The 12,458-nt window shown below is 39.9% G+C and overlaps 1 protein-coding gene across 5 annotated transcripts in view; it reads left to right on the top strand.

Moving 5' to 3' along the window:
- Positions 1 to 12,458, top strand: part of mid2 (midline 2) — a 170,703-nt gene that overhangs the window by 132,472 nt on the left and 25,773 nt on the right. For 3 of the 5 annotated variants that reach the window (XM_071204628.1, XM_071204627.1, XM_071204626.1), the window contains 4 exons: positions 2,312 to 2,356; positions 6,420 to 6,568; positions 7,550 to 7,677; positions 8,173 to 8,316. In XM_071204628.1, coding sequence (XP_071060729.1) covers positions 2,312 to 2,356; positions 6,420 to 6,568; positions 7,550 to 7,677; positions 8,173 to 8,316 — 466 coding nt within the window. The remainder of the gene's footprint in view (positions 1 to 2,311; positions 2,357 to 6,419; positions 6,569 to 7,549; positions 7,678 to 8,172; positions 8,317 to 12,458) is intronic. The other 2 variants (XM_034093388.2, XM_034093386.2) reach the window with 1 other exon arrangement.

Below are 12,458 nucleotides of genomic sequence, written 5' to 3'. Positions count from 1 at the left end.
CAATTGAAGCAGCCAAATTGGCCACAACATATTTAAGGAACTCTACTCGAGGTCATCCTCCACTTGTGCAGAATCAGTGTTTTTGTACCAGACAATAAATATGACAGCAGCAGCACTGTGGGCAGAATATATTCATTATAATATCTGTTATTTGTTGGCTGTCTCTGTAGTTCTCCACTTGTTATCCCAAACAAACATCACATGCAGGCGAGGAAAAAGAGAGCAGTAACGACCTCTTCTATGTAAACAGACCATCTGAATGTGTGTAAGTAAAAGCCTTCATGGCAGCAAAGACTGTTTTGAAGTTGCTGCAGGAAATACTGTCCAGACATTTACAGCACATGTGTGTGGACATACACTTTATGGGTGGTTCGTTGACGTGTAAGGGCTTCAAGACAGAGGCAAACTCTTAATCTCACCCTCCCAGAGGTGAAGCTTTTAGTGCTTGTGGAAGATCCTCTGAGGCAGCAAAAGAGCTTTGCCGAGAGATGAAAGATTTCCTAACACTGAACCCAAGGACCGCAGTAGGTGTGTGTACGGGTGAGAGAGAGAACAAGTGTGTCAGAGTGTGTCCGCAGTGATTGCAGACAAAAGGAGCGAGGCTTGTTCTCCTGAGAGTCTTGCTCTGTAAAAAGGCTGTCTGGTAGAGGAGGGAGATGCAGGAGTCACAGGAAAGAAGGAAGTGCACAGGAAACACCAGAGGGGCGCTTGATTGATGCCAGCCTGCAGGGTACTATTTGAGTATTTTTAGGGGTCAGGAAAGATGAATGAAATGCACCAGGCGTATTTCAATTAATCAGAAGTGTGTTGAAATATTTGAGAGGAGAGGAGAAAAAAGTAGAACACTACAGGTCAAGTAAGGGAAGGTTGGCATTTTAGCTCAAAGTGTTGCAAAGGAAATGTTGAGAGGTGAGACGCAGCAGGATAACAGGATTATGAAGGTGTGATGATGGCAAGCTGAGCACGCTGCTCCTATTTTCTCCCTAAGGAGACTCAGCAGACATGCCTAATCTCTCCCTGCCCAAACAAAACACACATTATTCCCAACTTCTGGTGAGCGTCTTTATCATGTGACTGTGCTTGGCTTCTCTCTGTTAACTATTTAACTCTTCTGGAGCCTTGAGTTTTAACAACTCAAATCTATTTAGGGTGTTTAGACAAATCACTTGATTTCTAAAAACAGCAGAGTCGTTTTTACCTTCAGTTTACAAGGTTATGGCTAGTAGATGTAAAAAACAACAGCATTAGACGTATATTTAAATAAAAACCTGTCTGATTACATTTACCTAACAATAATCTCTCGTTGCTTTGCCAACAAAGATGCAGAAGTAGTGTGTATTGTCTCAGCACCGAAATCCTCTTAATGTGAAGGTCACACTGGATTGTTTGGTGTACAAAGCATGTGACTTCTGTTCGCATCCAGCTTCCTGCGCACAGCCCAAGTTGGTTTCTACTAATAAGTATCTTTCAAGAAAATGGCTAGTTAATATAATAGACAATTTGGGAAAGGGTAATTGTTTTCTTTCCAGTCAGAAGTATAATAATAATTCATGGTATTTATTTTAGCGCTTTTCCAAGGGTGCTGAGTGCTTTAGATTAGATATATTAGAGATCTAATACACTCAATACGGTGGACAATACACACAGGAGCAATTTAGAGTGAAGTGTCTTGCCCAAGGACACATGGCATGTTGACTGCAGTGGTGGGGAAGGTGGGATTGAACCTGTTCTTCCCCAATCCCCCGATCTGATGATCAGCGCTCTAAAACACTGCTCTAGGATGAGAAGATACCACTCTCACTGTCTATACAATAAAATATACATTATAGCTGGAGCTAGCAGCTCGTTGGATTTGCATAACATAAAATAAGCATAGTGTTTAGAAAGAGTGGAAAGAGAGGGAGATAGAAAGCACGGCTAACCAAGTTAACCAACTAGCTTAATAAGATACTGCTTATCTGTCCAAAATGAGATGCAAATAAATATTGAGCACAGAACAGACCTTTGTTTGCTCAAACTAACTTGTTTCTTGTGCAACAATAATTATTATTATTACGGTTTTGGCTACGCGTCACTCTCACTCCTTATTTGGTAATGTGTGTGTTAGACTGCCGCATAGCCAAGACCGGAAGCAGCAGCCACTCTGGTGGCTACCATTAGCAGCTAACTTTTGTGCTCCGATTTTTACATAAAAATGGAATTATGGATAAACAATTGCTTCAAAGCCACAGATACATTATCAACCTATGGATCAACCGATTCAGCCGCGTTTTTTCTCGTTTTAATGCCATTGAACACGTCTTTTGATCAGATTGACAGCTACGGTGAGACGATCTCCCCCAGAAGCTCCGTAAAGGTACGTGTTGTGATGTATGTGTTTGCTTCCCCTGTCGCGAGTTCGGATGACTCAGTGATGATACTATATACCTAAATAATCTGTGGAACCTCAGCTTTAATCGGATATCTTGTATGTGCAGCTACGATAAGTAATAAGATCTTTTATCTTGAGTTCTGTGCCAAAGTGCATTTTTCGCTCAGGGGTCATTTAGATGCTTCTTATGAGACTTGTGTTTTGTTTTGGTAAAAATGGTTTGTATCGTCAGTTAGCTGATATTATTTCCGTTAATCTGGTATAACACATTAATAGGTTCTTAAATATTAAGATCCCCTGAGACCATGGGCGTAGGAAGCATCCTGAATCAGGGGGGGACATTTTTAACGGGGGGGGTCGCCCCCCACGAAAAAATACAGATTTCCTGTATTCTGGTGCATTTTAACAGGTGGTTTGATACTTTTATGTGGCTATACTAGCATGAGGAAAATAATGGGTACATTTTGTAATTTCATCCAGTAGTGAAGAAAGGAAACATATTTGATTATTAATTCAGAGCCGTCTTTCAATTAATAAAAAGCAGTTTAAATGCCCATTTTTTGTACATTTATATACAACAATAAATATTTGCGAGTGCATTGAGAGATATTGTTGTGGAGAGTCATTTATATATAAATCACAAAATACATTTGTAAATCCTTCTGTGAGTATTTGTTAATATTGAGACTGATCTGACTCCATACGGATGTTAAGTTCCCGGAATGGTATCATTGACTTAAATGTTCAAATAAATGTTGCTCTTCAGTCTATATTGGTCATATGATGCCCCTTGACTGAAATGTTTCCTGTTCAATATCCCCACTGATTTCCTTAAAATTCTGGGATCACAATTTACTCTAAACTGTAATTTCTCTTTCATCACTCACCTCAGCAATGGACCTCTCTCCACTGTCCCTGTGGTCTGCCTCTGACTCACTCTCAAGCGCCTAGATGTCAAGAGAGGTGGTGGAGTGATCATTATTTATTGAGCAGTATATGTAAATACAACTGACTCTAAAGTAAGTCCCAGTCTGTGACATTGGACATTTTGAAGACTCAAAGTCCCAAGCAGTAGGTAGAATATGAGCTAGTCTATGTAATGTGCACAGAAAATAAACAGTTAACTGAATACTGGGATGGAAATTGCCTATAAGCACTCAGTAAAACATAAACACACACAAAAAGCTTCTGAATGATAAGAAGTATAATTAAAACATAATGCACATTACCATTGTGAGAGAGAGTACAGAAGTTAAAGAACTCAGAAAATAATCTCTCATCGAACTGAGGCTCCAGTAAAACACACTGACTGCGTCTCTATGGATATCAGTAAGCCGTCGGTTATGATCGTATTGGGGATATGGTGTTTACATGAGCACAGAGAGATCGGGTTATTCATGTTCCCTGTTTACATGATAAATACTAGTAACCTGGCATTTCAATGCCTTTTCTCATCTAAACTATTCAGTATTTGTATCTCTCTATCATGACATAAAGACGAAACTCCTCCGCCGCCATCACTGTTAACTGATTAATTACTTTCCTCTTCTTTGAAAAAAATGTTCTTATGTCCATGTTGTCTGGGGGAGAAAACATATCAAACCAAGAGATCGTCAGCTTTGATTTTCGCTGTAACAATGTCCTGAACACTTGTGTGTGTACCTTACCTCTGCTACCGGCATCGCTTCATACAACAGATCTGAGCTGTCCAACAACACTCCTTGAACATGCGCGCTATGTGAGAAACTGCCTTGGTACAAAGTAGCAGTGAAAACATGGTACGGAGTTTCATTGATTTGGGAATTCTCTCAATAAGCAAGTGGAATGGATTTGATAGTGAAGCACTGACACAGCGCTCTACAAAGTGCGGCGAGTGGAGAGACCGATTCACGGACTTTCCACATGGTAAAAGTGGGGGGGTCTAAACTACTCATTTGAAAAAGTGGGGGGGACTTATCCCACCCTCATATAATGGCTGCGACTCCCATGCCTGAGACACAGTGTCGTGAAAAAAAAAGTAAAGAACCCGCCGGGACCTTGGGGCTTAAGAGGTTAAAAAAAAACGCAATATATATCGCAGGGGAACAAAAAAACGCAATGTCAGTTTTTTGCAATATCGTGCAGCCCTAACACACACCACGTCATATTGGCCATTATTCTTAGAGAGAGGGAGTAATCATCTCTACAATTGTTTGTTGCAGCACATGTTACCAAATAATAACCCGTCCATTAAGCCTGTCTCGCCTCTCTTTGTTCAGACATCATGCTGCTCAAATGTGTTTTATAGTGACAACAGATAACAGTGGACTTGTTTGAAGAGCAGCTACAGTAAAACATCATATGCATTAAGACACCAACTTAGAGTGGCTTCTGAGCACACCAGCTCCAGCGGTAGAAAACGAGTGCACATTAGATACTGTTTTGATTCTTTAAGAGCTTTTGATGACAAGCTTTTAACCAACTGCCACCCAGTCATTTGTTTTGAGTTATTGTTTGCATAATTCAAGCCCTTAAAGCAAAGCATTTTTTTGCTGAAAATATAAATGACTAAGCCTTTCAAGGTACTCATCATTTTAAATGTTTTTATTTATTTCTTTTGTGTTTATGGATTCAAGTTGTTAGCTGTTACTGAAAATATGCTTTTTTCAGACAATAAAGCAACTTTAATTACCGACTGGCATTTAAAGTTCACAGAGGTTTCATTTAATCATCATGGCAGACAGGCTCCACATATTAAAGCTGGTATTTATTTCTACAGCCCAGTTCTTGTTGACTTTCTCTGGGCTCACGAGCAGCCACTGTTGTTTCCTGTGGAGCGTTACATCAAACTAAGTTCATTTGAGGAATCAGGATATGAGCCGAGATGAAGATAAATGGATTACTTTAATGTGAAATAACCATAGAATGGTTTCCTTATGCTGAGTCGGAAATTGAGTTACAGTACAGCCACTGAACATTACAGTATAAACAGAACGAATGGCAGGAGCCTGTTTGTGTGTTGGTCTAACGTCTGAACCCTGACCTGACCGATGACCTGTCTCTTGATGAGCACAGCTTGCTTGTTTGTGGTGAAGATGAAGCAAGTCAATATGAGCATCTGTGGGCCGAAATCCCTATTTCTTGTCTGGTTTTCAGAGCATGACATTTCCTGCAGCTGCCTGTGCTGGAACATTTGTATCATGCACAACAATTGCACACGAGGGAGTCCATTTAAAAGTGGTATTGTACTTGAGGACAAGAGTACAAATAGTTTACAAGTCAATTTTGCAAGTACTTTGCTAGTTTATAGACAAACAAGGACACATACAAATTATAATCCTGTAGGGTTTCCTTAATGTTATTATATCACAATTTCAGCTGTGACCTGTAAACATGTTAATGAGGTCGATGTGAGCATGAAGAGCCAATGGCCTCGCTTCAACTCTCAAATCATAACCAGGGCTCTGTCCTCCATTCTTGTTGCATATGTCCACATCGCTGCGTCTATAAGCATGCTTGCATGGAATATAGAGGGTTTTTGGTAGTGTACAGTATGACAGCCATCCGTGAACATGTAGATCTTTTAAGTTTTTGGGATGGGTTATAGTGTAGAATGGCCTCCTAATGCTGACTGTTTTCTTTCGTTCATCAGCTCTACACATAAGCTTTCAATAATGCCCTGCACTCACTGCTTTAACAAGTTAAATGAATTACATTTTATGTTAAGATTCCTCTGGCAAGATAGTGTTCCCATAGAGGTTTTTTTTCTATTAGTATTGTAATAAAACTTCAGCTATATTGAAAGTCTGCAATATGACAACTTATTGGTTTCAAACACATGGTGTGATAGGAATGCTGTCTATCAGTATTTAGCAGTTTGGCAGCAAGGCTTGATGATATTTTCTAAGTGTTCAACATATGTTTGGATTAGCGAGTGTCACAATGATGAATGCCTCATACTGAGGGACCAGGAGCAAAAGTGATGTATTTCATAAGGCTTTTCTGAGCAAATGGAAATATATCAATGTTTCACCGCATAACCACACGTCTGTATTTGTGTTTGTTCCAGGTGATGAAACTGCGTAAATTGGCCCAGCAGATTGCAAACTGTCGCCAGTGTCTGGAGCGCTCCAGCGCCCTCATCACACAAGCCGAACAGAGCCTGAAGGAAAACGACCATGCCCGCTTCCTCCAGACCGCTCGCAATGTAGCAGAAAGGTGTGTGATTCAACTTTGCTGTTATCAGTGTTTGTTTGGAGGTGATATTGTAGTTTGTTTGTAATATTTGACAATGTACATCAGTGGTGAGAGACATCAGCGGCACATCAATAGGCTATTCAGAAGAAAAAAAGACACAAAACACCCGACCCGTGGTTAAATGCACAACATGTGGTAAGACAGATAGATATTAAAAACTCTATCCTGCAATTTTCCTCTCTTCTGGAAATATGATCTTGGAAAAAAAGTAATGAAATATGCATTATATAACATTTCTTTAACTCCTCCAATCAATACCAGGCCTGTGGTAAAAACACCTCTAAGTGCCGAGCTCTGCGGTTTCACTTTCCACCTGCGTACTCTAATTATAATATCTTCCTACCACCACAGCTTTCTCTCACAGACAAAATCTGCAAAATCTGCTGCTGGCATAGCATCTTTTTATTTGGCCTACACTCTGCTTTTTCCCATTACCTGGCTGGGTACTTTATTGAGCGCCTTGTTCCTCAGGGGGAGAGAAAGCAGAGTCTCCGGCCCGCTCTGTAACCCTGCCAGCTCCTGCCTCAGACTGAGGCTCAGAGCAGAAGTAGGCACAAGTCTCAGACTGTGTAGTCAGTGTGTGTCTCCGTTTGAGTTTTGATGGCTCTCTTGGTTAACACAAAACTCTGAGGTAGTGATTGTTTATAGGGCATGTTGCAGACTTGTTTTTTTATTATACATTTTATTGCTTTAAATTTCCATTCCGCCTTCTAACTCTCGCCCTTATCATTTTCTCACTATCTTCCTCCTCTCTTCCTTTTATCACAACACTTCCTCCCCCTCTCTCCTTACCATTTGTCCACCTCTTCATCGCCTTTCATATTTGACTACCCCTCTCCTCTTTGACTCTCTTCACCTCAACTGACGTCTCGGCCCTCCCCCCCCTCGCTCTAACTCTCCCCGGACATTTCTATTTCCTCACTCCCATGTCCCGCTCTATAGGGTTGCCATGGCGACGACCTCCTCCCAGGTACTCATCCCTGACGTCAACCTGAACGAGGCGTTTGACAACTTTGCCCTGGACTTTTCCAGAGAGAAGAAGATCCTGGAAGGACTGGATTACCTAACTGGTAGGAACTGTGTGTTTACAGTATCAGCATTAAAACATGTATGCACTGAAGCTAAAGCAGCCTTTCCATCACTTAGTTTAAAACGTTTTAAACAAATGATTTATTTATATATTATATTATATATATATATATATTATCTCATGTCATGCGCGTTACCCAACCAGTATAGGTTTTAAAAGACACCAAAAATACAGTTGCAGTGGTCAAAACATTTCATTGTATTATATTTAATTACAAAATGTAGGGTTTGTTATCTTGAAGAGTCAAACTAAATATTCACTTTTCATCTAAACTTGCCAAACTGTTCCTTTAACTATATTTTGTCAGTTGTTGATTCTCCAGTGCATTTAAATGTGGACTTTATGCTTATCTTGACACAGGACCCATTTCTGTCCTAGTGAATACTACTAACCCTAACCCTATTATTTAAACCAGTTTATTGACACCATTTTAACTTGTTTTTACTATAAATCATGTTGTTTTTTCCATGCCTAGCTCCCACCCCTCCATCCATCAGAGACGAGCTGTGCACCGCCTCTCACGACACCATCACTGTTCACTGGACGTCCGAGGACGAGTTCAGCGTCACCTCCTACGAGCTGCAGTACACCATTTACACCGGCCAGACAAATTTCATCAGTGAGTCTTTGCACACTCAGACACACAGAACATGTCATCAGTACTGCAGATCACATGCACTCATTATCTGAGCATGTAAGGAATTTCATGTTTAATTGGGTTTCAGGAACAGCCAGGGGATTACTCTGGGATTGTTTTAATCAAGGTTTGGCCAAGAGGGATCAGATACTTTGTTGACCTGTGTTTAAATACCATACAAATTTAATTTGTCAGGGAAATGGGAAACGGGCTGAAATATTAGATTTTCTTTTCATGCCATTTTCAAAGTAAGAAGTTCCTTTAAATATCAAACTGGCTATTTAGAGCTTTTGAAGAAAGAGCCGCCCTTAAGTTGCCTAAAAATTGCTGGAAATACATGATTCAAAATGCACTCTGCTAACATGGAGGCTCCTTGTATATGATAAGAGCAGAATGACTGCATGGTTCCTCGATATAGAGATCAATGGACTCTCCGATAGTGCATCAATCGAGTTTTAATCATTTTTATCGAATGCTTTCAAATTGAAAGAGCTTTTTAAGTAAGACAATTTAACTTTTAAAAGAAGAAATAACACAAATATTCCTCTTAAAATAGATAATACAGAATCTTCCCTTACTGCTTCAGCTTAACTGACTAAGTTAAGCTAATTTGAGTAAGGTGTTGCTTTATAACGGACATTTTTGGGTTAATTTATCTGACTTCCTTTTCCTTATTTGTGTTTCAGTTTACAGTATCCTATAATCTTGGCCTGTTAAGCAAAAGTAAAAAAAAAACCTCCCTGTCAATCAATTAAAATCGGATTATTTTGACGCACACAAATACAGTTTAAGCACATTTATAAGACGCATAGGATACGTATCTACACCCACACTCATGCACCAGCCCAAAGGAGACCCACAGTTCACACTGACCTCTCTGCTGTTACAAAGAGAAATACACTGGAGCACCACAATACTTTCAGCATTGCTCAGTCTTATTTTCATATGTTCAATATTTTCTACCAACTGTGTTTCATAACCTAGTTTTTCGGTCAAACTTTACTCTTTGTTTTCCTCCATGCTCGTTTTAAGGGATTTCGAGCTGAATGATCAAGTATTTTTCTTATAAAAGCAGGACGTGCAGTACATATCACAAGGGGATGCTTCAATAGATTCACTATTTAGTATCTGGTTTTGGTTTAAGCTGTGTGTGGGAAAAAAAGATGAGAATGCAGAACCCCTGCTGCCCTCTTTTGTCCGCTCACATTTCTCCCTATACAGAAGCTTATTTTTGTTTCAGGCTCGTACAATGTCATGATTTATATTTGGGATATTATGCAAGCATTTCGGCAGCAGAGTTTAAGTCTCTCAAATGTTTCCTTACATTGTATAATTTCCCTCACTACACTGTCTCTTTTTTGGCCATTGCAAAGTTATTTGAATCAGTGCTTATCTTGTTACCAGTGTAATTCGGAAAGTTTCATCATGTAGAGGTGCAATCACAATGTAGTTATCAGGAGAAAGTCATTTGTTTTTGCATCCAGTTTCCCCCCTATGGTGGTCTCTATGAAGCCCTTAATGTTAAACTCATAATTCCAAATCATGACACTAAGAGCATGTCCTAAATTCATTTGTTAAAGTATAGTTGAATCCACCAAAATGGTCACAAATAATTGTGCCACTCAGATTGTTGCCTTTTGGACTATCACCCCTTGAAAATGTTATTCAATCCATGTCAGAACAGAATGTCATATGTGTGCAATTGTAGCCATTTAAAGGTGGGGCAGGTAATTCACTTCAAGTACACTTTTTGTTATATTCCATGGAATGCTCTTAACATCCCGATAGCAATGAATATCTTAAGTGCTTTGACAATAAATACATAAAAAAATGTCATCTGTGGAAGCCGTAGTACTGTAAGAAGCACGAGCAATCATTTTAGCCGGCCCGGCTAAAGTAACTGGATGGCCTACCTGCCTGTCAGCCTTCCATCTGTGCACAAACGTATCTCGTGCCCTCGTTGGTAATGTGCGCGTTCGTGTGTATTGGAGGAGGGACTCGGTAAGGAAGTGGCAGATTGTTTCCGGTTGTGTATTTTCAAATTCTAGCGCACTCGAGCTGGTTTCTCCATTCTTACCTACCCCACCTTTAAATGACACATCAGCATATCATAGCTGAACAAAGTAGACATTACTCTCTTGAAATCCTTGTATGAAGTCCTTATAATCCTGGACAGCCCCCATTAGTTTGTGAATGTCTATCACAATAATTGAAGGGAAAGAAAGAGCACGGTGGAGGAGAACAGGTGAGTGGATAATGGTTACATAGGGGAGGTGAAAATTACCACTTGCTGATATGAGTAGGATTATTGTACATAACAGTGCACACACACACATCTTTGCAGCTCCACTTTCCCTCGCCTCCACCGTCTCATCTTCTCTCGTCCTCTCCGTGTAACCTGACATCTCCCTGTCCAACCAGACAACTCAAGTGCCCCAGCCATTTGAGACTCAGGATACATTTCAGCTGTGAAAGAGCGAGTGGCTCAGATATTCAGCAGTGTGCTGCCACAGAGTCCTCAGAGATTCACAGGAGAAATGGAGAAAGAGAGAAACCCATTTAGCCTGCCACTTGAATTTGTACCATAGCAGTTTGCTCAAACTTTCCTAGTGGTTAAATGCTCCCACTTGAGTGCCATCCTTTCCCCTCTAGTTTTCTCCTGGCCTCATCCTCAGCCTTGGCCCTCCCTCTGCAGGATCATCCAAGCACAGCAGCAGAAAATAGAATCAGCAAGTGAAATCAAATACCATGGAGAAAAGTAAGCAGTGTCAGAAAGCCAAACATGACTGCAAGTAAAGATGTCTGCACTGTCATAGTGTAGCTGCATCCTCCAGCCCTTTGCAAGTTTTACATTTTCAGTCTCATTCGTTTACATGACAAATTACATCGTCAATTATCCACTAATAATGTGCATCAGCGATGAGGATTATGTTAATTCTTACAATGAAAATATATGAAGATGTCAGGGTTTAAGAGAACAAGAGTGAAACTAATTTCCTTTGAGCCTTAGTGTTGATTTACTTACTTGATGTTATTCCTTTATGTCGTACAGTGATGCAAACCTAATTAAGTGATAGATCCTAATCTTTTATCAATAACACAACACTGAATAATATACTGATATATCGCTTTTTGATGTAACACATTAAATATACTTCTGAAACTAATATTTTTAGCATCAGCTTCCCGCCTTTGATGGACCTAATGTATGTCCATTATAATATACTTATCTAAAATGTAAATATCACCAGTCTCCACTAGTTGCATAACCTTTTGAATCTTTTTTATTTTTGTTTAGTTGAAACAAATAAGATAGAATCTGATAATGAGTGAGCTTTAGAGAGGATGGTTGGAGGATTGTGTAATCTCTGGATAAAGTCAGACTAGCTGTTTCCAGTTGCAATGCTAACGTAATGCTAAACTAAGCTAACCATCTCTCTCTGCTGTAGCTTTTTTACTCAATATACACTCATGAAAGTGCTATCAATCTTCTCATCTAATTATTGGTATTGACGGCAATGGCAAAGAGGATACATCTAAAAATACCTCTGCTTATTTTTTACTTACTGAATAAAAATACTTAATTGACTGCTTTCAAAACATTTTGACTACCTGAAGATAGTCAAAATCTATCTTCTGTGACTGTTTTAGATGGAGAAACAAGAGATTATCGTTATCATGGCACCATTGTTGGCACTTATTTTCTTCACATGCCTCAACTCACTGCCTACAGCTGTCACAAAATAAACTCATTAGTTGATTTTACTGTGTCTGTCCGGACTGATAGAAGTCAATACCTCTGTTCCCACCGCCGCATGACTTTTTCCCAGTTTCTGCTCATGTGTACACTTTCCTGGGAAGCCTGCATGTTAACGAAACCAGCAATACCTGTACCTGCTGGTTTGATCAGCTTTCATGTGTATTCATAAGCACCAACCTGTGGTGATGTATTAATATGGTTATCACAGGTAAAAAGCTGTGTCACAGTGGGCGTTAGGAGAGCTCAGAGTTTGGTTCAACCCTGTGTATCTCAACAGGCATCTTTCAGAGTATCAGCAGGATCCTTCTGTGTGGCAGAGTGTGATGAAATGTTGATGAGGGTTCAGACTGCAGGAAACTAGCGA

The sequence above is a fragment of the Pseudochaenichthys georgianus genome, chromosome 10 (assembly GCF_902827115.2).
Source record: "Pseudochaenichthys georgianus chromosome 10, fPseGeo1.2, whole genome shotgun sequence".
Classification (NCBI taxonomy): Eukaryota; Metazoa; Chordata; class Actinopteri; order Perciformes; family Channichthyidae; genus Pseudochaenichthys; species Pseudochaenichthys georgianus.
The sequence above is the reverse complement of the archived record's forward strand: the minus strand, read 5'-3'. Positions and strand labels throughout refer to the sequence as shown.